Here is a 25,059-nt window from a genome sequence, read left to right on the forward strand (position 1 = left end):
TTTCATTACACTTTCCAGTATCTCTACAGGCATGTCACATGTTGCCGTCCAAAGGACCACAATAAATTACAAACAGGAAGAAGTAATTCCTTAGGATACCTCAAGTGACCCTACTATCTATCTTAACTCTGAAACTATTTCAGCATACAGCTTTTTATCTGCTTACAGCTGGTGCAAACTGTGAACAAATTCTTCTGAACATGATCTAGTGCTTCAACATATGGAAAAACCAAGTAAACATCATATTAGAAACATGCAGCCCCAGTCAAGGAGTGCTCTTGTGTACCTTTTCTCCTTTCATTCCATCTTTTCCAGGCAGTCCTGGCTGACCACGAGAGCCCTGGAAAAAAAACAGGAGAGATAAGACACATGCCTATCAGCTTTAGCTGTTCCGCTTTTCATTTTTGATTTGATCCATAACACCCCCCATCCCTGTGCTCCCATCTTTTTGGAATAAAGGCAGATGCTCGTTAGCAGAAGCAGGTGCCGAGAACAGATTGTGATGCTGATGCTGTCTCTTCCCACATGTAGAGAACTCAGATGTACCCGTCTCTGTAAATTAATTTTCAGATTACCGATTGATTGCTGATTGTCTGTGCAACAATTTACATCTCTGCATTCTTCGTTTTCCTTGCCTCTGCTATTTATATGTGTATTGTCTTTCTTGTGTTTGTGAGTGAGTGAGTGAGTGGTAAAAATTAAAAGGATGGGGAGAGTGTGATTAAATTAAATCAAGATTTTGACATTTTCATGTGGTTTTTGCCCATGCAAATCTCTGTGGTACTGTGAAGGATCTTTCAATTTCACAATAGGCTCTCCTTGTTATTCTTAAGGATATCAAAATGTTCTTCAAACTAAGGAACACAAAACTGTTCTTATATAGCACTACTGCAAAAACTCCATTTTGGAAGCTTAATTCATAAAGGAATAGCTCACCCAAAAACTAAAAAATAAATTGCTGAAAATCTACTCTCATTCTGACGGCACCCAATCCCTGCAGAGAATCCTTTGGTAAGCAAGTGATGTAATGTTTTCTCCAATTTTTTTCCAATGAAGAAATAAGAAACTGATTCTACACTTGTTCTGATGAAGAAACAAACTCATCTATATCTTGGATTGCATTTTCAATTTTAGTTCATACCATTTAGTTCATAGCGTATGGTATTCTGGTCCCTAATTATCTCTCATTTACAGTATTTCATCATGTATTGTCTTGCAAATATATACTTTTGATCAGATAAAAATGTACAGTTTTGGACAGGTTTTTCTGCTTACCGGATCTCCTGGAAGTCCACGAATGCCAGTGGGACCAGTTGGACCCTGCTTTCCCTATAAGAACACAAACAGGTTTAGATCTTTTTTAATTAATCAGCATGACCTTATTTCAGGTTTGAAACTATGTCATTAGCTAAATGTAAAATCAGTTTGTGCCTAACTCTAATGAAAACATGCTTTGAAAACTATTGCTTCAGGTACTGATTCTTTACCAGCTGTGTAGCATTTTAACAGCTTGCTATTCTGAGAAGTCCCTATCGGTGTCCTTAACTAAAATGAAGTTCACAGTCAGATGCTTTCTGTGACCTGGTAACATACTCGCAACCCATTTACCCCAGCAAGAACTGACTGGAACAAGCCACCCGTAAGAAAGCGTTTGCCACTGGTCAGTAAATCAGAGAGAACACGACAGAGCTGCTATTCTGCTGGTCAACCACGTTGACAAGGTCAGCAATAATTCCATCACACTAAAGTAGGATGACTTTAATGTTCTTTCTAACTTGGTCAAATCATAAGATGCCAGAGTGGAAGGTTGATGGAGACAGGAAGTTGATACCTCAAGTCCTGGAGCCCCTGTCAGTCCAGGCAATCCACTATTGCCCTTTATCAGAGTTAGAGAAAGAAAGAAAGAAAGCATTAAGAAAAAGAGAAGAAAGAGAGAAAATTATCTTTCTCGGAAAATGGTAGCATTTACCAGAGCATTTCAGAATACATTTGTATCATTTCATCTGAAAAAGTTAGAGCTAACTATACGATTTAACCTACTTCACATCCAAAGTGTAAAAATAAATAAAGATATTTTATAACCATAATATATTATTATATTATATTTATTATAATAGACACACACACACACACACACACACACACTAAATATAGTTAAATCTATCAAACGATTTGACAAAATCCAGAAATTGTTAATGGTATCACTATCACTATTTATTTTCTTGGAATGGCCAAAATAAAGACAGGTCACTTTTTTTTTTTTTTAAAGCTGATAGCCTTTCAACATGGATACTTTAACATTCTGAGCACTGTACAATCAGGTTTTTTTTTTTGCATTACGTCAAAAATTGCACAAAATTTTGTGCACTTTATTTACCTGTAGACCTTTTAAGCCTTCAGAACCCTTTTCACCCTGGTGAAAGAAGAGAAAATGCTGACTGCAATGCATGAAATCACATTTTCAAGAGGACCTACAGTAAAACAAGAGACCAAGGTCGAAAAATATATTTTTATGTGCCTGTGCTTTCAAAATGTTTCCTTTTAAAACCTCTGTGTCTCTAAAAACATCTACAGATTAAAGAGAGCCAGATTGAGCATTTTGATTGACTGTCCATTGTACTGATTCAGCACAGCTTTTATATTTTCCTTTTTATTTCAAGACAAGGCTGCCAAAACAGACTTTTAAAAACTTCTCGGCATAAATTCTAAATTTGAATGATCGTACAATCTGTTGTGGATGCATGACCAACAATGCTAATGTGTGGCTACTAACCTGGTCTCCTTTCTCTCCTTTCTGGCCTTTATCACCTCCTTCCCCCTCATGGATTATAGAAAGAGGAAACAAACACAATAATGGACGGAGATTATTCATCGAGGAAATGCATGATTACAATACACACAAAAAAAAAAGCACACTGAGGGAGTCAGTTTACTATGTACTGTATGTTATTTAAACAGCACATCTGAGTGAAAATAATTTCCAAATACATTGCAAATGTATTAAAGTGATGAAATACTAATAATCATAATAATAACAAAAAGCAATGTTATGATGTAAATGAATAAACACGGAATAAATGAAAACATTTTCCGTCTGATTTGTTTTGAATCATGGATTTGCATTTGGAAAAATAAAATAAAAATAAACAGTCTCAAGCTAAAATTTAATTGTAATTGTAAATTAAATGAAAAAAAAAAACCAATGGTCTCAGATGTATCAGTACTTCAATATATTTCAAATGGACTCTAAACTTACAGTTCCAGAAAGTCTAAGTCCATGTGCTGTCATCACCTTAATAAAGAAAAAATAAAAAGACTATTTAATATTGACGTTAATTTATACTGTTACAGAAAACTACCATGAGAGACATTTGCATTTGCAGGGTACATGAAGGAACCCAGGACCTGCATGCTCTTATGGAATTATCCTTAGAAAGACCTTATCAGTTATGATTTAATCTTTTCTCATGCGCTTAGTTCTCAGTTCAGTGATAACCTCAACATCTCCACAAAAGCATGAAACAGAAGCTTCCTGTCTCGTTCTTAGCTGACTGGACAGCCTCGATGCGAGAGATTAACATTAATCCAGGGTTTATGACATTTAAAACCGCAAGAGCCTTTCACTGCAGTAAGAGGGCATCACGGTCTGCCACACAGAGGTGGATTCTGAATCTGCTTTACAGCTTTCCATTTACCCATTAACTACCAGCAGGTTTAATAGCCTGTCAATCATTCTGGAGGCTTTCAGTCTGTGGTGAAAGACAGATCGTTTTGTTGATGTATCCCTGAATTCATCTACAGCATTTCATGTGCTGTAAAACAGAAGTTCATGAATCAAGATGAAACAGGAGGCCTGATGTAACTTCAAGACAAAGTTGGTCTAGAGAATGAATTGTAAATTTTTTTCCTGTTTTGTACATTTATTCATTGCGCTGAATAAATGCATGTAAAATATATGAGCTCTGCTCCAAAACTTTATATTTCCTTCACAGGGAGTTTCCGATAAATACGTCATCCTAGGTGAAATGGAATATGAATTGAAACATTTAGTGAACATTTAGTTTAGTGTTAGAATGTTGCTAATGGCACAATACTTTGCACAATTATATATTGCATAATACTGGATAAATTGATCTTGGAGTATAAACTTTTAGTTTATTTTTAAATATTAAATAAATATTTTAAACTAAGTTTTAGGCATCATACATTATTTTTTATTATATATTATAATATATATTCTTCCGTTTAAAATAACTGTCTTTATTTCAATGCATTTTAAAATGTCATTTATTCCTGTGATGGCAAAACTGAATTTTCAGAAGTCATTATTCCAGTCTTCAGTGTCACATGACTATTCAGGAATCCTTCTAATATGCTGATTTTGTACTCATGAAACATTTCTTATCATTATCAATGTAGAAAACAGTTGCGCTGTTTAATATTTTTGTGGGAACCAAGATATTTTGTTTCCGAATTATCTCTGCTAAATATTAAAAAAGAAAGAAAGAAAAATTGGGTGCTTTACAATCAAAAGCAAATATATATATATATATATATATATATATATATATATATATATATATATATATATAAATACACAAAGCACTGAAATCAGTTGATTTCTGGTCTGAGCTCAGATAAACAACTACTTACCATTATATAAGCTAGAATGTAATTAAAATCTTGAAATGGGATTTATGTTACACTTGTTCAAACATTTTCTTTTTCTTTGGACAGAAAACCCCCCATTAATTATACATTCTTAATTAAAACAGAGCTAGCTCTAAACACCATGCTCCGTTCAGAGCCGGCTACAATCAAATCACAAACTAAAGAGGAAACCATGAGAGAATAATAGAACTCTTAAAAGCCAGTTTATATTTGTGTCACCCATCATCATAATTAGCTGTTTCAGAACTGGCAAAATCAAATTGTTAGGTGTTCCAGGCTTCATGAATCATTGTAAACTGGTTTAAAGGGGCAACAGTCATCTACCTTCTCCTATTTAGCTAGAGCTTCACACAGCAGGCATCATCATTGATTTTGTGCCCTGCTGTCAAATCGCACCTTTCGTCTCCACCTTTTGATTTAATTGACACATGGAATGCTGTTCCAAACCTGCAAATTTAGTGCAACCAAAAAGCTTTTGGCTTCTGTGCTCTCAAAGTTTCTCTTATTAGTATCCAGTAAGCAGAGATGAAGCTGATGCAGTGTACTCTACTCTCAATATGACAGAAGATGTTGGTGGTGCTAGTTACTGTAACTTCAGCTTTGATGAACATAAAATGCAAAACGAACAATAATTTTTTTTTTCTCATTTTCCCCCTAAATTCTCTCCTCAATAACGTCTTTTGAAGACTACACTGACGTTAAATTAAATGTAGAATAATTTATACACACACACACACACACACACACACACATTTGTTTTTGTGAAAAGTGGGGACATCCCATAGGTGTAATGGCTTTTATACTGTACAAACTGTATATTCTATGGCCCTTCACCAACCCTACATCTAACCCTAACCCTCACAGGAAACCTTGTACATTTTTACTTTCTCAAAAAAAAAAAAAAAAAAAAAACTATTTCTGTATGATTTATAAGTGTTTTGAAAAATGGGGACATGGGTTATGTCCTCATACGTCACCCTCTCCTTGTAATACCTGTGTCATAGCCATGCCATTATACAGAGTTGTGTCCTGATATGACACAAAAAACAAGAGCGCACACACACACATATATATGGGCTGGGCAAGTAAACAATTTATTATCACGTTAGTTGATTAATGGTGACAATTATTTTCTTGCGTGTTAACGCAGTTTTTATTATTATGAAAGTCCGTTGCTCACTGGCTCTGAATACACATATAGGTAATTCATGGGTCACAGGAGGGGATGCTCCTGATCAAATTATTTAGGCTAAGCATCAGCATTCATAAACCACTTTCCACTGTTATTTTTAACAGAAAACAATGCAACAAGCTCGTAATCATGACTGGAAATCATGTTGGAAATGGAAGTTTCTGATAGCACATAAAGACAGCAAAGAAGTGCTTTCGCTCAACACATTGGAGTGAATTGTTTGTTAACTTGGTTTATTATTTTGAGTCATATGAGACGCGGTAACACATACGTTCCTCTCATAGTATATTGCTGTACACATCTATAGCTTTTGGCACTTAGAAATATTCATGCAATCATGCAGCACGTATCAGAAGATCTGCACTCCGGGAACACACTAGTCAAACAAACCAGGCTTTGGGTTAAGATTGCCTAGTGTGAGCACACCCTCATTATTTTCCCGCATCTCGCACACACCAGTCTTTACACGCACATCAAGTGTTGACCCGCGCTGCACTCTGCTGCGATGATCGGGGCACTGGACTCTGAGCATAACTTGTTTTTCTATAACAAACTATACAATATTTTCTATAAAAACGTTAATGTCCTGGCAGAGACAAATTGGCTTGTTTTAAATTTAATTTAATAACATTACTGTTATAAGTTGAGATTTAGGCTACAATAAATATTTTAACTGCTACTATGTAAAAGGAATACTGCTGTAAAATGCACCGTATTTGTTTAAACTGTTTGTAAACCAAATGTTATTACACTTTTGTTCAAATAGCAGTAGGCCTACTTTTAAATGAAAAAAGTGCATAATACACTGCTTTTGAATGCATTATTCGTTTTGTGCATTATAATGCAATTCATTGCGATTAATCACAGACAATAATGTGATTGAAATTTTTAATCATTGTTATAATTGTTATAAACTTTTATCACTGATTACTACAGGGTTAAAAAAAAAGTAATTCAGGTGATGTTGACCTTCTAATGAAATGTGGGTAGGTGCTATGTGTATTAATAAGCAAAATTCTAATTGATAAGCAGAATATACATTAACTCAATTTGCTGTTTTCCAAGTATGCTACTGTTCAAACATTTGGAATCAATTATTTTTTTAGGAAATTAACACTTTTATTCAGCAAGGATTGACAATAAAATGACAGTAAACATTTATAATGTTACGAATTTAACATATATAAACATTGCTATTTTCATTTCAAACAAATGTTGTTATTTTGAGCTTTCTATTCATCAAAGAATCCTGAAAAAAAGTTTTCAAAACATTCTGAACCAGCACAATTGCTTTCAACATTGATAATAACAAGATATGATTCTTAAGCACCAAATCAGCATTGTGGTCATAAATAAAATTCCCTTCTTAGAATATGTTATGATAGAAAAGAGTTATTTTAACTGTAATTTTATTTTACAATATTATGATTTGAGCATATAAATGCAAAATTCAAAATGAGGTTTAAAATGAATCCTACAGCAATGACTCTGAATCATTTATTAGACTTGAATCATCTCTGTGGAGTCTTTCATGGCATGAAGATAAATGCGTCTATCAAAGACCTGCAAGTTTTCTGTTTAAATTGACGCTCTGTAAAATGTAGTGCCTCGTGTGTGTTACTATGTGATGCAGAATATCTGTATGCATCAAAACCTCTGACTGAAGGTTTTTTACAGAAGATTTTTTAGACAGAACTGGTAGACAAGTGAACAGACCCACCTCCTCCCAGCACACATGCACAGAACTAGCAAATAAAACATGCATTACACACCTTTATTCCACTGGCTCCCTCCAGGCCAGGCAAACCCTGTGAAGTGAGATGTTAGAAGAGATGAATGTATCATGAGGTAAATGATCACCCAAAAATCTGATGGCTGTGTCTGTGATGAGATTTTCAAACAGAGCTCTGAGATGTTACATACAGGATCCCCTTTATCGCCCTTCAGTCCATCCTTTCCTGCAACACCCGGGTCACCCTTCATCCCCTGGAAAAAAACGATAAATAGTCACACATATGCTTACAACATATGAACACAGAGATATTATTGTCTAGGGATGAATAACCTGTAACAGGGCAAAGCGGGAAACCACTGGCACAAGAGATTCATTTAAAAATGTATTTATTTTATTGTTATTTTATGTTATTCAATTTTTTTTATTTTATTATTGTTTATAATTATTTTATTAGTGGTTACATTTTTGAAAGAAGTCTCTTATGCTCACCAAGCCTGCAATTACGTGATAAAAAAGCAGTAAAAATCATAAAATGTTAATAAAAATAAATAATAAAAATAATAAAAACTTTACATTTAAATAACATTTAAATTTAAATGTAAATACAATAATAATAATATATGTGTAGTGCCAAAGCTGAATTTTAAGATATCATTACACATGTCTTATCCTGGTTTTGTGTATAAAAAAATAAAATAAAAAATAAATAACAAATATATTTTATTTATTTATTTATTTATTTTATAATATATATATATATATATATATATATATATATATATATATATATATATATATATATATATATATATATATATATATATATATATATATATATATATATATTAACAACACTGTTTCAAACATAAACATTATTCATCCATGCTGTGATACATGTTGGGAGTCTAGCATCCAGCACCTAAAGTGGCTAATTACAGCCACTAAACATGAAATCAATGTTCTGTAAGTCACCATAGTACATACATCATGTCGCACAGATAGGACAGGAATTTATCGGCCGATAGATGGCACTTTGTCACTGAAGATAAATTCCTGTCTCACTCACTCACGTCCATTTTGAGATGCTGTCCTCTGTCAAGACAATGCAAACTGAGCATCTTTTATGCTGGCATACGGACGCTGAGCATTTACTGTCTATATACTGAGTCTGGAATTCATTTGTAGTTTCAGAAACTCCAACACATAGGATTCATAGTTAAATGATGCAAAGATATGACGGATTTAGAATTGAATGCTCTATTTTCTTTCAAAACAAACATCCTCTCAATGAGATGAGATGAGAGAGTTGGAGGAAGTGATGAGGAGAGAAGGGACCATCACAAACATCCCTCTGCTGACTTTAGCGGTGTCAGACTTGACTGAACACTGTATGTACATTAAAATTCCTGAGAGGAACTCTGTGGAAAGGTTATACAATTTGCCTACCCAACCTGGAAAAGACGTTTCCCCCAAAGATGTTCAGTTTTTTTCTTTTCTTACAAGCACAACAAAGCGCAAACAAAAGACAGCAGTGTTTGGTCTAATGCCAAGGCATACAGTGTCGTTCCTCTCTGTGATTGCCACCTCCCAAACCACCTCCTGAGTGATCAGATTGCTATCCGTTTGGATTGCATCTTGGAAATTCTGAACTACAGCAATTAAAAAAAAAAAAAAACATCAAAAGCTCTAAGCTGTATTTGAGAACTTGACATATGTTTTCATTGTGTCTCATGAAAATAACAATAATATTTTGGAATTAATAAAAATGTATGTGTATTTTTATGATCAACTTTCTGAGTAAGTTCGAATTTCATGATGCAATTTTGAATGAAATATTGAAATTACATTATGTCCAGAGTGTTATATAGCACATAAGAACTTAATTTAATTAATAATTTTGGTGATGAGTTCAAATAAATAATAAAAAGTGTTATCTTTGGAGTTTATTGTATAAAAAATATAATTCATAATTATTTTTTTAATTATTTTTAAGTATTTTTTTTCTGGCACAGCTAATATAACTTGAGATCTAAACAGAGAAATCCAGGATCATCTTAACTAACTAACTAACTAACATTTAAGATTAAAAACATTTTAAAATAAACATTGGGGGGGGGGGGCATTTTAAACCGCTATAAAAGTTTATTAAAATGGTCCTGTTGTGTGGCACGCTGAATCAATTCAAAGCAGCACTTTTCAAATGTTATTATAATTATTGCACATGCAATATTCATAGCCCCATATTAATACTTCATTAAATATTTGTACTTTGAAAAATGTATTCGCCACTCCACAGGGTCATTTAAAATGAACTAGTGATTCAAAAGAGTGATAAACTTGGGGGTGACCAATGGAGGTTGATAAACCGGTGATTATAAATGGTGACAAATGATAGAATTTAAATAAAAGTGTCCTCAGTCAAACAAAGTAACCTATTTTAGAAATGTGAGTGGTTATGATGTACTGTAGGTGTCCCTGCATTCTGACTTATGTACCTGCAGCAGGACACTAAGATCAAAAGTATGTTAAGCACACTACAGTGTATTGTGTATTGACCATGAACAACTCTCTAATAAACAGCAGCAATTACTCCGCTCTGAACTCTTGTAGTGTGAGTCTCTTTGCACTGTCAGGACAAACGTATGCAGATGCTACACAGCCCTCTCACTCTTCTCAGATCCCGGTCACAGTCTAGTGCCTGTGTGAACGGGTGGAGATGACACACATACACACTGCCATCACAAGAGCAAATGGGAACACTGCATACACACTCTCCTTCTGTCTAAGCTCAAAGGTGCAGCGAAGCAAAAGTCAAGCATCAGCTCCCTCACCAAACTCCTGTGTAATCCTGAATCCCTGCATGAAGATTTACAGGAAATGTTCTCGCTGAGGGAAGAGAGTGTCTTTTACGGCCAGCTGATGATAGACGGTCATTCGTGATCAGTAATAAAAGCCACACAGAACGGACAGTCTGAATAGCTCTACTAAGAGCTCGACAGCACAATTGCTCTTTTTTTTTTTTTTTTTTCAACAAATGTAATTTCTATCACAACTTTTGTTTGACGAACATTTCATGCTGGAAATCAATTTTTAAACTTAAAAAATAATTTCCATGGTGGAAATGATGCCACAACTGGCAGTTACCATTCATGTAAAAGTAATATATTTTGCCAAAAATAAAATTGTTTATAAAGAGATTTCAAACTGTGCAGACAAATCCAACCAGCTGCAAGTTCTCAAAACCCCTCTAGAATTAAACATATATACAAATTGCTAGGATGGGACAATATTTGGCCGAGATGCAACTATTTGAAAATCTGGAATCTGAGGGTGCATAAAAATAGAAATATTGAGAAAATTGCTTTTAAAGTTGTCCAAATTAAGTTCCTAGCAATGCATATTACTAATGATGATTCATTTTTGATATATTTACGGTAGGAAATTAACTATATATCTTCATGGAACATGATCTTTACTTAATATCCTAATGATTTTTGGCATAAAAGATAAATTAATAATTTTTACCCACAGAGAGTTTTTTTTAAAAATAAATCATGGTCATGGTGAAAAACACAGCAAAACTGATAGTTATAATTTTAATTTGCGTAATATTGATGGTATTTTTACTAAATAAGCACTGACATTTTGAAAGTTTAAAAGTTTAAAATGATTTAAAAATGTTAAGAATTTTCTTTTATTTTTACAAATATGTAAAAATATTTACATGGAATAGTTGGTTTTATTACAAAATTCACATGCTTTAAGGGTGTACTCACACTGCCAGTTTGAACCGTGCCCGAGTGCGTTTGACCACCAAAGCGCGGTTCGTTTGACTAGTGTGAGTGCTCCGAATCGTGCCCGGGCGCGGCTCGATTGGCCGGCCCGGGCCCGCTTGGAAGAGGTGGGCCAGGGCACGGTTCAGTTGGACTCGGGCGTGGTTCGCATGCAGTGTGAGCGCTAACCGTGCCGGGGCACAGAAAAGGACGCTTTGCGTCACGGTTTTGCGACGCTCCAAAACCAACATGGCAGGGAAAGGGTCGCTTTGGTCTACGGCAGAGGTGCAAAACGCATAAAAAAACTAAAAACTTCAAAGTCCTTGCTGTACTTCAGCTGGTATCTTGCAAACATCCTCATACGAGCAGCACGATTACGTGAAAATGTTCGCGCCACTAAGGCGACACATCTGTTTAACAACAGGCTGTGGACCAAACAACACAAAATTATCCACAAAGAAAACAGAGCGATGCACTCCATTGTGTTCATAGAGCGCTGCTCTTCCTGTTTATCGCGAAACCGTCGCACCATAATGACGTAAGCGTGCTCCGGCACGAATGCTGAAACCCTATATGTGAGTGCAGGCCAGAGGGGGAGTGGGGAGGGGGGACAATCGTACTCGGGCCCGGTTCATGGCAACCGTGCCTAGTGTGAGTACACCCTAAGTCTAGTGTGATGCAAAGGGTCTTTGGGGTGTGCGAAGGATTTAACCAACAAACAAGTTTTTCAGCAGTAGTTTTGAAACAAGTGAGCAGCCTTTTTGATTGGCTCTCTTGATGTGTTTGTTTTCCTAATGAGCACCGCAAAAATACCAAAGACCCCGAGGCATTTTGTTCTATGAAAGGACCACAAGAAGGTCAAACATTGACAGACGGCCCTGATACTCTATGATACAGACTGACATTAAATACAAAGCCAAAGGGTCAGAGCACCACCTTTCATCTCTGAATACAGCTCAGGGTTAAAATAAACTTCTCTCCACAATGGTCTGGTTTGTTTGCATCTTCATACATAAAACTCAATTTAATTGAGTGTCTCAGGATCACAGCATGCCTTACTGTATAGAAATATATCTAATGTATTGACTACACATCTCTACAGAACCCAAATCATTAAAAATGACATGACGTCAATGTTTTCTAACTGGTTAATGCATGCAGGCATGCTGGCTGTCATTTGTTGCTAAGACAATACACTTAAAACTGAACAATAGTACAAAAATAGAGAATACAACTGTGACTCATTTTACGTCATAAACTACTTCTCAGATTCTATATTTATTAACAATAAATCGGCCTACATTGTTTGTCCTTGTCCTTGTGTCCCTTCGAGCCTTAGCACAGTTGAATCATGGCATGTCCTGTACTTGAACACATACACAGCTTCAAGGCCTTCCAAAATTAAAGCACAGATTCCTTGATAAACCGTTTAGCTTTTTTTAATGCTCCAGGTTTAAAACCAAGAAAATAGTTTTGACTCCAGCCAGTTTCCAGTTAAAATTAAATTCTATATGCTAAGGCATTTCGGAGGGTTTAAAAGCAGAAATGCGCCGCTGTTTTCTCAATTACTTTTTCACTTAAACTTCCTTAAAATAAGCTTGCTATTTCTGCATTGAAAGTCTCTGAAAGGACTTGCCCCATAGACTCCCATAATTTAACTGTATGGCTGTAAATGCAGTTTTTCTTTGTTTTTACAAAACCGGCAGGTGAGATGAAATTTGTTTCTGTGGCAGTCAAAAGTACGTCAAAAATACTGCTGATAGCCCTAAACCTGCTTTTAAACCCGAACTTTCATTTAATCACACCCGAGCCTGAATCATTTGCCCCGAGTTAGATGTCAGGTGGGTTTGTCTGGGATCAGATAAACATCGCCTCTGGTTACTTTTTGTTCATTTGACTAAATTGAAACAGTAATTACCGTCACTTAGAGGAAATAAAGATAGATTATTTTGATCTAAACTGGCCATGAAAAGCAGAACAACTCAAAAATTATCTAGTGTTTAGACATCACACTATCTGAAATATACAATTAACTCACTTGAATTACTGTTCTTGTCAAACGGAGGGAATTGAAACAGGTTGTATCAAACTGACTGGAAAAGAAAAATGTAGGTTATAATTATAATTTTTTTTAATTAATGAAGGAATCCAAGCATAGTTCTGGTGTGATATAAACTCATGAGCATGAGAAAAAACAGATCCAGAACACTGGGTATGCAAGAGCACAGCAAAAGATCATTTGCTAAATCACTAGTTGCATATTAAAAAATAAAACAAAAATGATATCAATAGATATCTACAAAACAAGAAAAATTTACTTAAGACTGCATAAGATAAAGATTTTAATATTTTTTTTCTTATCCCACAACCAAATAAATGTATTTTTAATATAAATTTATATATAATTTAAATATTTTTTTTTTTCAAAAATTGCAAGGTTTATCAATAAAGAGAAAAATTGACAACAGGTTAAAAAAATAAAATAAAAATAAGCTATATATGCTTTGTAATTAATTCACCAGAAAAAACAGGTAACCAGAAGTCAAACAGTAAGCAAACAGGGTAACTAATATGGTTAACATATGAGAAGAAGGTTAAAGGTCAGACAGGCACACGGTTTACCCTGAGACCCGACTGTGTGTGTCTGCCGTGAGTGTGAACTGACAAGTTAAGGAGCTGCATGTAAACACTCGCTCTTGCTCTGTTTAATATATATATATTTATATACTGTAAATTTATATTCATCCACTGCCATTGCCCCTGGTGAGATCTGACACCCCTGGGCTTCATGAGAATTATTGCAGACCTTTTGCAAAAGCACTGTTCATAATTACCATCTGTCAGGCTCGAGTCTGAGGAGTGATGCAGGATATGTGTGTGTGAGTGTGTGTGCAGCTTTTTAACATGCTGAGCAGACAGCTAGCTTTGACTGAGGGAAGCCAATCTGTAGGATGCAAGCGTGTCCTTCCCTCTCTGTTCTCTGGAGGACAGCACTGAATAAATGCTTCATCTCACCTTACTGACGGACAGACAGCACATGTGTCAAAACAGCCTTCAAGGTCACTGACAATGGTGCATGTGTTTCCACTGACCTCACAAGATATCTACTCAGATATCTATGTCTATGTTGAGAATGTGATGCTAGCTTACTACTTAGTGCAGTATACACTGTATCGGTCCATGTGACCCTTAGCAGTTTTTTGTTCAATTTGCACCATCAAAATTAACCAGATAAAAATTGGCTTCAAACGTTCAATTTCCGTTTTATTTTTATATCTCACAAACGGATAATTGTCTCTCCATTTAATTTTCGATTCTACAAGTTTAGGTTGTTGCATCCGAATAAGATTTTTATTTTAACAAACCCAAAACATGACTCAATATTCTGATTAGTAATTTTTTTGTGTTTTTTGTGCTCGCGGTTGGTCCATCCCATTACCGCCCGGGGAAGAGACGGGGTGGTTGGATTAGCCTACGTACAGCCAGCAGCGGAATCAGCGCTGCCGCATTGTGTGTAAGAATATGATTCAATTGATCATGCAATAATTTATTGGCTACATCAGAACTCATTAACTGTGACTGTGCGTTAACAGACACAGATTGATATGATAGCGTGGTAAACTTAGAATTAGGTTTGATTTTCAATGGACATTGCCACTGTTCAAAGATATACATAACACAATTGGTTTTAACAATATGCAACCACTTAATATAGACATGAAAAAAAAAAAATATATATAAACCGCCTACATGTATTGTAGAAGCAGATTTAAACCAGAGAAAGCTTTGTACAGTGTTACAGTGTACAGAATATTTTTAAATGCTCCAACGGTAATAATACAGTGAAATTTTGCCAATACATCCTTCACTGTACAGTATGTAAAAAAAAAAAAAAGTACAGTAATGTACTAAACATTTTATTTACATGTTCCAAAGGTTGTTCTACTACAGTTGAGAGTTTGTCAATATCTCCCTTACTGTATGTCATTGGTCTCAAACTCAATTCCTGGCTCTAAGCTCTAACTCTTATCAAACACACCTGATTCAGCTAATCAAGGTCTTCAGGATTACAAGAAACTTCCAAGCAGGTGTGATTTGGAGCATTTTTGAAGCCAAAAGCGGCCATCGCCATCTTGGACTCCTGGATAATTCGAAAATGGGCAAAGTGTCAGCTGGTTGCTGAAACCATGCCCACCTAGCTCGACGACCATGACAGGAGTGGCAATCCACCTGTCACTCTAGTGGCCACACCCTTAATTATGTAGAACTTTAAGGCTTAATATTATTTAAAAGGATGAGTTATAAAAAAAAATCACCTCCCTCACAGTTGTCATGAGGGGTAAAATTAGCTATATAGACCAAAATAATTTTTAGAACCAGGCTGTAATTTTTTTTCTGCTGTAAAGTTTGGCATTTTAACATGTGGAGTCTATGGGATTGACTCCTTTTTGCAGCCAGCCTCTAGCGTCCAGTTGATGAATTACAGTTTAAGTCACATCCGTATGGGCTTCACAAGAAAGAGCGGGAGGTTGCGGCTTGGTACAAACCTATGTTCTTTTAGATTTCATCAAATAAAGGGCACATTAACCCCTTAACTGTCACTCACATTTTTGAACATGGACTTTGTAGTGCACGATCCAAACTGAAATTTGTATAATTCATGAATAAGAAATATTTTGTAACATGATATTGATGTACCATTTACATGGAAATGCAATGTCTGATTTTAAAATGGGTTTTAACCTGTTAACTGTCACTCACGTTTTTGAAGATAGACTTGAATATGCATGATACAAACCCAAATTTTTTTAATTCATGACTGAAAACATTTTGTAACATGATTTTGATGTACCATTTACATGGTAATACAATGTCTGATTTTAAAATGGGTTTTGAAGGATGAATTTTGAGATTTTAAGTTTTCAGTCGATATATAACTTCTGATGATTTCTAAAATGTGATAGAGAAAAAGGCAACAAACAACTCGTCTTTTTTAAACAAAGGTCAAAACTCCATTTATAATTTAGATTTTTGAGGGTGCACTCTTGTCATAAATTAATCGATTACTTTTCCTACATAATTTTTAGCAAAAAACACTGGTAAAATATATATTTGGGAGTCTTAGACCTTTCCAACGATATATAGTTTGTCAAGATTAGATTTGATTTAATTGTAATATAGTGAAGTAAATGTAGGCGTCCCACAGAGTGGATGGGTTACAGTTAACAGGTTAAAGCACAGGGCCATTGGTAATAAACAACATTCAACTTGCAATAAAAGTAAAACAGTACGAAAGTAAAAAATAAACAAATAAATTTCAATAAAAAAGCATCTAGTTGTCTGCTTAAAACTGGCATTAAAGTCACCAAACAGAACTACAAAAAGAATGAAAACATTTTTACATCCTGAACACTTTCCTGCCTACCATTGGTCAACAAAAAAACTGTCACTCCAATGCCATTGGTTGAGCTAATGTTGCTTTGCCAGGCCGATCGGGCTTCTTAAACATTGTGGTGTATGTTTTAAAATTGCCACAATATTTACACTTACCAGCCTATGAATGGTTTCTACTTAGTGTTTCCTCTTTTTATATATATAAAAATACACAAAATGTTTAAAACTTAAAAAAAAATGAGAAATCTTACCTTGACAGCTTCAGCATCACATGTTCCAGGTGGACCCTGTGTTAAAGAAATAATTCTCAATATGAGTAAATCAAATCAATTACACTTGCATTTGGAAGCTCATTTTAAAATCTATTGGCCAAGGAAGCTTATATAATCAAAATCCAAAACCTGATTTTGTAATAGGCAAAATAAAATGTAAATTTAGCTTTAACTGCCTGAACCCTGCAACCAGGAAAGCATTCACTGCATATTAGCCTCTGTCGCCAACACCTGCAAACATCCTTGACAAAGGTCACTAGACACATCAGCTCAACTAAATATCCAGACAGATAAGGGCTCCTGGACCGCACATGGCGTTCCTCGACACCTCGAGGCTGGGGGAGGATGTCTGTGCTGCCCGGGGCCCTTCTCCTCCCCACCATTGACGACAGGCCACTCGTAAATGCCAGCTCCCGAGGACAGAAGCAAGGTTGGCACATTCCACGGAAATTATTGGGACACTGCCATTTAAAAATGTCACTCTTCGAAACCACTTCCCTCCCGACTCTTGTGACTTTGTGTTCACTATTTCATGACTTTCCTGTAATGGAATGTGACAGAAATGTACAGCAGCATGTGTGAAACTAAAGTGGCAGTCAATGTTAGTATGCAGAGCAGATCAGGCAACATTTGCAGTTCATTTTGCCACTTTGTGGATCGTTAAAGAAACATTTGAACCAAAAATGAAAACTTAGACAACATTTACTTTTTTAGGAAATTCGATTACAATGAATGGGGTGTTCAAAAGGTTGAAAAGATATCATAAATGTTATAAATTTGGTCCATATGACCCATATTTCCATCTTCTGAAGTAATATGTTGTGTGTAATATATATTGTGTGGAAAAGAGCCCCTTATTCTTATCTGGCACAGAATGTCTGTAGAGATGCTTGAAAGCTGAATCAAGTTTCATAACTCTGTTACACAGTTACAGAACTAAATCTGAACAAACACTGTCCTGACTTTTTAGAGCTGCTCTAGAGCAGAATTTCAATTTGTCTCATATTTGATATAGTTTGCGTCATTAATTCTGTTGCTTTCCTGTTTATTACTTAGAAGATGCTTTTGAACATTCTGTATTTTTTACACATTTTATAAATTAAGGTGACTTTACTTGAATCTTTTCAATGAATCAGTTGATTTAATGTACAAAACAACTCTACATGATTCGTTCAAAAATCAGACTCACTACTACGTTGACGCATTGCTGTCACACACATTTTTTTACCACTCAATTATGTTGTAATAACGAGATATGTCATTAAAATGCCATCTTTCCTCGTTAAAAAAACATAATTATCTAGTTAAAACGACATCTTTTCTCGTAGCAGATATGTTATGTCATTAAAACTACATCTTTTCTCGTTAAAACATCATAATTATCTTGTTAAAACGTAATCTTTTCTCATTAGAACAACACGATTATCTTGTTAAAACAACATTTTTTTTTTCGTAATAACGGCATATTGTCATAAAAATGGTGTCGTTTCCCGTTATAGAAGATGGTTAAATTATGTGAGCAAGCTAAGCGATTGTCAGCACTGCGTTCGCCACAGTCCTGCGATAATAAGGGTCTGCGCACTGCTGAAGTGGATAATAAAATGTATTCTAATGTTATTGTTTTTATTGTAATGGCATGTGAAGTGAAGTGAAGTGACATTCAGCCAAGTATGGTGACCCATACTCAGAATTTGTGCTCTGCATTTAACCCATCCGAAATGCACACACACAGAGCAGTGAACACACACACACACACTGTGAGCACACACTCGGAGCAGTGGGCAGCCATTTATGCTGCGGCTGTTCATGCACCCCCCCACCCACAATTCCTGCCGGCCCGAGACTAGAACTCACAACCCTTCGATTGGGAGTCCAACCCTCTAACCATTAGGCCACGACTTCCCTGTATGTTTAAGATTAATCTCCAATCTGTCTACACTATAATGATATCCAATAATTCCACTCAGACCCAGAATATGAATGGTTTCAGATGATCAGATCAAACCAGTTATTTTTTTATAATCGAATCTGCTAACATTTCAGGGCTGCGTTTCCCAAAAGCATTGTAAGCTTGAGTTGATCGTAGAGCCATTGTCATTCCTATTATTTTTATTTCCTTTTGTAGATTTTTTTATTTTTGTTTGTGGGTAAAAAAAATCAACATTTTGTTGGTTAAAAAATATCTAGACTACTTTTAGAAATTACATCTTTAGATGAATGAAGCCAGGAGTTCCAACGCTTTATTCTACTGGAGTACGTTCCAGGCTCGACTGTATGAATAGGCTTGCATAATATAGATAATGAGCTCAGATGGCAAATACTTTACAGCTCATTGCATTTATATGAATTAAATAAACACAACATATTTGTTTTTGATTGTTTCATTTAGAAGTACACCTTTCGAGCTTTCTATAATCATTTTTACTAACTTTTCTGTAAATCTTTGAGGCGCGTTTGAGAAAGAAGTTCACAAGATGGCAAAAGCGCACCCTCTTATTTTAGAAAAGCAATTTGTAACATTTTGTGGGTGTAAACAAAATAAAGCAGACATTAAAATTTCTTTCCACTGATATCACAATGCAAGATATTGCGTCAGCGCCGCCGACCCAGGAAGTACAGTTTTACACAATGTTGGATATATATTTGCAAGATAGGTAGCCTATGCAACAGCCAAACAGTTTGAATAAACATTATTGTGACTAATGAGCAGAGCAGTACATCAGATGAACTCTTATTCTACGTGATGGGACAAACAGTAAAGACAGGCTGAGTTGAAAAGTGGCATTTCAGGGCTACCCACCCATTTGAAACAAATAGGCTATTAAAACAACTTAAACTTTTTTTTTTATTTACCCACAAACAAAAAATACAAAAAATAACAACTTAATTTCAGGGTTTCTGTTTCTCAAACAAAACGAAATATGAATAATAATAATAATAATAACACTTACCGTATTTTTCGGACTATAAGTCGCACCTGAGTATAAGTCGCAAGTCCAAAAATACGTCATGACAAGGAAAAAAAACATATATAAGTCGCACTGGACTATAAGTCGCATTTATTTAGACCCAAGAACCAAGAGAAAACATTACCGTCTGCAGCCGCAAGAGGGCGCTCTATGTTCTCAGTGTAGGCTACAGGAGCACTGAGCAGTATAGAGCGCCCTCTCGCGGCTGTAGATGGTAATGTTTTCTCTTGGTTCATTTGTCTTAGTTCATTTCTCTTGGTTCATGTCAAATTAATTTTGATAAATAAGTCGCACCTGACTATAAGTCGCAGGATCAGCCAAACTATGAAAAAAAGTGCGACTTATAGTCCGGAAAATACAGTATATCAAACCGTTTGTCATAGGGCTTGATAATATATCGAACGATATGATCATGTGCATCCCATCTCGCAGCGGTAAATCCCCATCACCTGCTTTCAAATGGAGCGGTAATTTATACACAGAGTGATAGTTCACTAACAAGCTACATTATATCGAGTTCATTAGCGAATCTTCAATAATGAACTCAATATAGTGTAGCTTGTCATCTGTGTATTAACTGCCGCTCCATTTGAAAGAAGGAGAAAGGAATTTACTGCTAATCACAGAACCGACTTTACTGACGAGATGCACATGATTATATTGTTTGATATATTGTCCAGCCCTAGTTCGTCATTTATCTTTATTTCTCAGTAGTACATCAAGTCATTCAAATAAATAAATATTCCAAGACCAGAGTGCAATTATTGGATATACAGACAGCAGCATGAACAATTGAGTAGCTTGCTCACATAATGTAACCATCTTCTATTATGGGAAACAACATATCATTTTTATGACATAATATGTTATTACGAGAAAAAAAATCATTTTAATAAGATAATTACATTGGTTTAACAAGAAAAGATGTCATTTTAATGAGAAAACTTCTCGTTATTATGCAAAAAGACGTCATTTTAACGAGGAAAAAGATGTAGTTTTAACAACATAACATTTCGTTATTATGAAAAAAGATGTTGTCAAAACGACATAAGATCTCATTATTACAACATAATTGAGTGGGAAAAAATAATATGTGTGTGGCAGCAATGCACCACCATACATTAAAGTAGTTAACACAATCACAGGTAAAGTTTAGTAGTGAAAAACTACTTCAGTGTCAGTCTGTTGCATACACAAAGCTATCATATTACTACTCAAATTCCTATTTATAGTAATTGCATAGAAAAAAGTAACCAACACAATCTTGAACAAAAAAATGTAAAACTGTTTTTGAACAAAAAAGAGAGCAAGTAATGTCCTTCTTTTTTTCATTCAATTTAGTGATGTATTAATCACTCATTTCCCACTTATAAGAGATTCAGTAAAGCTGCCAATGTTTATCCAGCTCTATGTGGGTACAACCAAGCCAAAGGCAATGTAAATATGCCAGAAATTTCTGATGCAACAAACATTTCAAAGCCTGAAGTGTGCGTGATTTTTACTTCACACACATTTCCATACTGATGCCACGGCTGTGATGAGATGACTATTTATCAAGCAGTAAACTAGGGCCCCTTTGAGTGTCTCATCAGGATCTTCAATAACACTTATGCATGTGACTGCTCTTAATATGGCCCTCTGGGCTGCTTGAACTCGTAATTTGAAACATTGATCCACACAGCACATGTGATTGAGATTTTACTTGAGCCAATGCAAAAACCAAGAAAACTCATCTGGAGGGGATGAATATCTAAATCTGAAATGACTATGAATTGCAGGGGGACGAAATTAGGTAGAAGTGATATAAATGAAATTTGCAGCTCAAAAATTATATTCAAATATATACATTTATTTTTCCTAAATATAATATTTATTTATTTTCTAATTCAAAATAAAAAAACTTGTTTCATTTAATTAAAATGAACTGTTTTACACAGTATTTTGGGAACAAATACTTTTCTAAAGTTGATATACTTTTGTCCATGTAAACATTACATTTACATCTTTAGAAGAAATTTTGCAGAAAGCTGGAGCATGGATTCAGATTTGGTAAAACTGAATATCTACACTCGCTAGTAGTTGAAATATCTCACTAAAATAAATGTGTAATAGACAAATACTCAGGGATTAAATCTTTGTGAATGGCATGTGTAGAGATTCCTGCAAAGCTTTATGGGCACAGATGCTTCAGTATGTGGCCTGAGAATGTCTGATCATATTAATATGCCAAATATATAATATACCAGATTTGACATCAACAGGTATAAAACAAAGTTTTAATTTATTTTATAATGCACTTTATTCACTAATTAAATAAAATGGTAACACTTTACATTAAGGTAACCTTTGTACAGGGATTTTAAAAGTGTTCATTATAGACTAATAACTCATTTATAAAATAACGTTGCTAAGCAGTTATAAAGGCATTGATAAAAAAACTTGATTTTAAGGCAATACCCTCAAAAAAGTAAGACATTTTTAAAGGGGTCATATGATGTTGCTAAAAAAAGAACATTATTTTGTGTATTTGGTGTAACCTTTCAAGATGCACGTGCATTTTTGTCTGAACCTTGACGCAGTTGCACGCAGCAGTGCAAAGTTGATTCTGTGCTTACTTGTTCTAATATTTTATGTTTTTTAAAATGTTGTAGATTTAAGTAGCAAATGAGAATCACTTACATTAATGCATATATTTTGAGACAAAGGTCTTCTTTATGATATTCAGTTTTTGTTTAAGATAATTAAAGCAACAGTTTTTCAATAACGAAATAATATGTAAAAGTATGGTATTTTGGGGTAAAAAGCATCCCTGCTGTTAGGGCTAATGGTGCACTTCATAATAAATAGAAAGCTGACCATTTGTAGACATGACATTAGATTCAGATGAATATCATATATTATGTTGGGTGTCCATATTAGAGATAATCACCATGTTTAGAATGAAATATATATATATATATTCAATTATTATTGGATCTCCTTCAGTACTTTCAGAATCTTTACTTTTTTATTTCTGTTTTTTTTTGTCAACTTTTTTTACATTAGCATTTTTAATGACAGTATATTTATTGAAAAATAAAATATATTTATAAATTATTAAAGTTTTCTGCAAGTGAATCTTTGCAGGCAATTTTTTTCTTAAGGTGGTCCTTTAGCCCCATGTCCCCTAATAATAAAGCTTGATTGAACAGAACAAATTGTGAATGAAGTTTAATGTCTTCTCTTGTTGCATCGCTAAGCTCATGATTGGCTGCAGGCCTTCCAGTTTTTTTCACTTTTGGTCTCCCTTAATTACTGAATACGTGGTCACTTTTTTGTCTTGTTGGTGTAAAGCTCCACAAACCATAAACTATAATTCTTACCGGTGGTCCTGGAGCCCCTCGTTCTCCTGTTTTCCCCCGTCGACCCTGCCACACAGAAAATAAGAAAGTAAAAAAAGACAGACCATTTCAACAACAGGTTCATGTTTGTCAAAGCTGGGTGGTAATTAGAAGACGACAGCTCCTCTTGTTGCAGTGACTAATTTGCTTTTAATTAACAAAAAGAAAACAGCTTAATTGCAGAGCTCTGTGTGGTGCATCCCTTTCTCTCTACCACCCAGGTCTATCACCTGCCTTCCAGCTGTGACAAACCACAGCCACATCAATCAAAAACAGACCCTCTGTGACAAACAGAACGGGTCCTGAGCACGGCCCCAACTGCTCGTCTGGACATAATGGACTATACACAAATATAATAAGCGCCTTCACTTCATATGTTCGAAACACATGAAAAGGTAAAGTGCACGAAGTGAGCTCAATGAAAGCCGTCAATACTGCCAGTCACCTTTTTAATTTTTCGGCACGGCATGATGACCACGTATATTGGAAAAACTGACATAAAGACAGCCGGTGTGGCAACCTCGGGGAAATTAGTTTCCACATTGTCCCTCGATGAATAAGCCGGACGTTTCTTTGACGGCTGCATCTTCCTTGCTAAATACATTTTATGGATATGTTTTATGTACACCATTATTAAGAATTCAGCAGGGGGAGGTGGAGGACCAGACTGATTTTTGTCTTTTTTGTCTATGTGGAAAGTGTTGGATGAAAGAGGAAGTGGAATGTGCACACAAGAGCCAGTGTCTTGTCTTTATCCTCAGAACCGTTCATTTACACAGTCTTTGATTTGATGATGTCGAGCTCGCCGGGGTTTATCATTTTCATTACCTGCAACATAAAGAACTCCCGATGAATGAACCGCTTGCATCAGCAGGCCGTTTGAATGTGTGTGTGCATGTGTTTGCTGCCAATTTCAGAGCAATAAGGGAACATTAACCTTAATGATGACACAATAACTAGAAGGAATCTCAGCAGATCCTTGAGTAGGACATTGACTGAAATTCCCTGCACAGATTTTTTTTTCTCTTTAAGGCCTCGGGCAAGATTTACAAAACACTCTCAAGAATAAAATTATTCTTAACTGCTATTCTTATTTCCAAAAAAAACAAACAAACAAAAAAACAAAAAAAACAAACAAAACAAAAAAAATACTTCTTAAGAATGTTATTTTTTCTTAAGATTGCAAAACCTTAAAAAGAATCGTCCTAATAATCATTGCAAATAGCCTTTATGGTTAGGATTACCATCAATTTGTCTAAAATCCCCAAAAAGGTAATATGATTAATTAATATATTAGGTTGTTTTAAATATTAAGTATTACAATGAAACACTAGTTATATATAGTACATACTTATGACTATTACAGTAATTTGCAGCAAATGCAAAAAAAAAAAGGCTATTACTGAGCTTATCATTGATTTTATCAGTCTGGGATCAATCAGATAACCAAAGCCTGTAATTTAGTTCATAACAAACAAGGTTTTTAAGAGTATATCTGACAACTGTATTTTTCAAGAAGCACATGCAGGAACACTCTTATGAACTTGAGAAATGTATAAAAATGATATGATATGGTGGATGGCAGTGGATAGTTGCTTGGCTGTTTCTAGGTGGTTGTTTATTGCCTGTCCCTCTAGTAAAGAGAAAATTGTAATGTGTAATTCTCATGACTG

At 35.0% G+C, this 25,059-nt stretch overlaps 1 protein-coding gene across 2 annotated transcripts in view; it reads right to left on the reverse strand.

Annotated features, from left to right (window-relative positions):
* Positions 1-25,059, reverse strand: part of LOC128025990 (collagen alpha-1(XIX) chain) — a 132,684-nt gene that overhangs the window by 41,718 nt on the left and 65,907 nt on the right. For both annotated transcript variants that reach the window (XM_052612643.1, XM_052612642.1), the window contains 10 exons: positions 23,369-23,413; positions 17,017-17,052; positions 7,787-7,849; positions 7,636-7,671; positions 3,257-3,292; positions 2,774-2,818; positions 2,378-2,413; positions 1,832-1,876; positions 1,276-1,329; positions 287-340 (listed from right to left, as the gene is read on the reverse strand). In XM_052612643.1, coding sequence (XP_052468603.1) covers positions 287-340; positions 1,276-1,329; positions 1,832-1,876; positions 2,378-2,413; positions 2,774-2,818; positions 3,257-3,292; positions 7,636-7,671; positions 7,787-7,849; positions 17,017-17,052; positions 23,369-23,413 — 450 coding nt within the window. The remainder of the gene's footprint in view (positions 1-286; positions 341-1,275; positions 1,330-1,831; positions 1,877-2,377; positions 2,414-2,773; positions 2,819-3,256; positions 3,293-7,635; positions 7,672-7,786; positions 7,850-17,016; positions 17,053-23,368; positions 23,414-25,059) is intronic.

The sequence above is a fragment of the Carassius gibelio genome, chromosome A13, assembly GCF_023724105.1.
Source record: "Carassius gibelio isolate Cgi1373 ecotype wild population from Czech Republic chromosome A13, carGib1.2-hapl.c, whole genome shotgun sequence".
NCBI lineage: Eukaryota > Metazoa > Chordata > Actinopteri > Cypriniformes > Cyprinidae > Carassius > Carassius gibelio.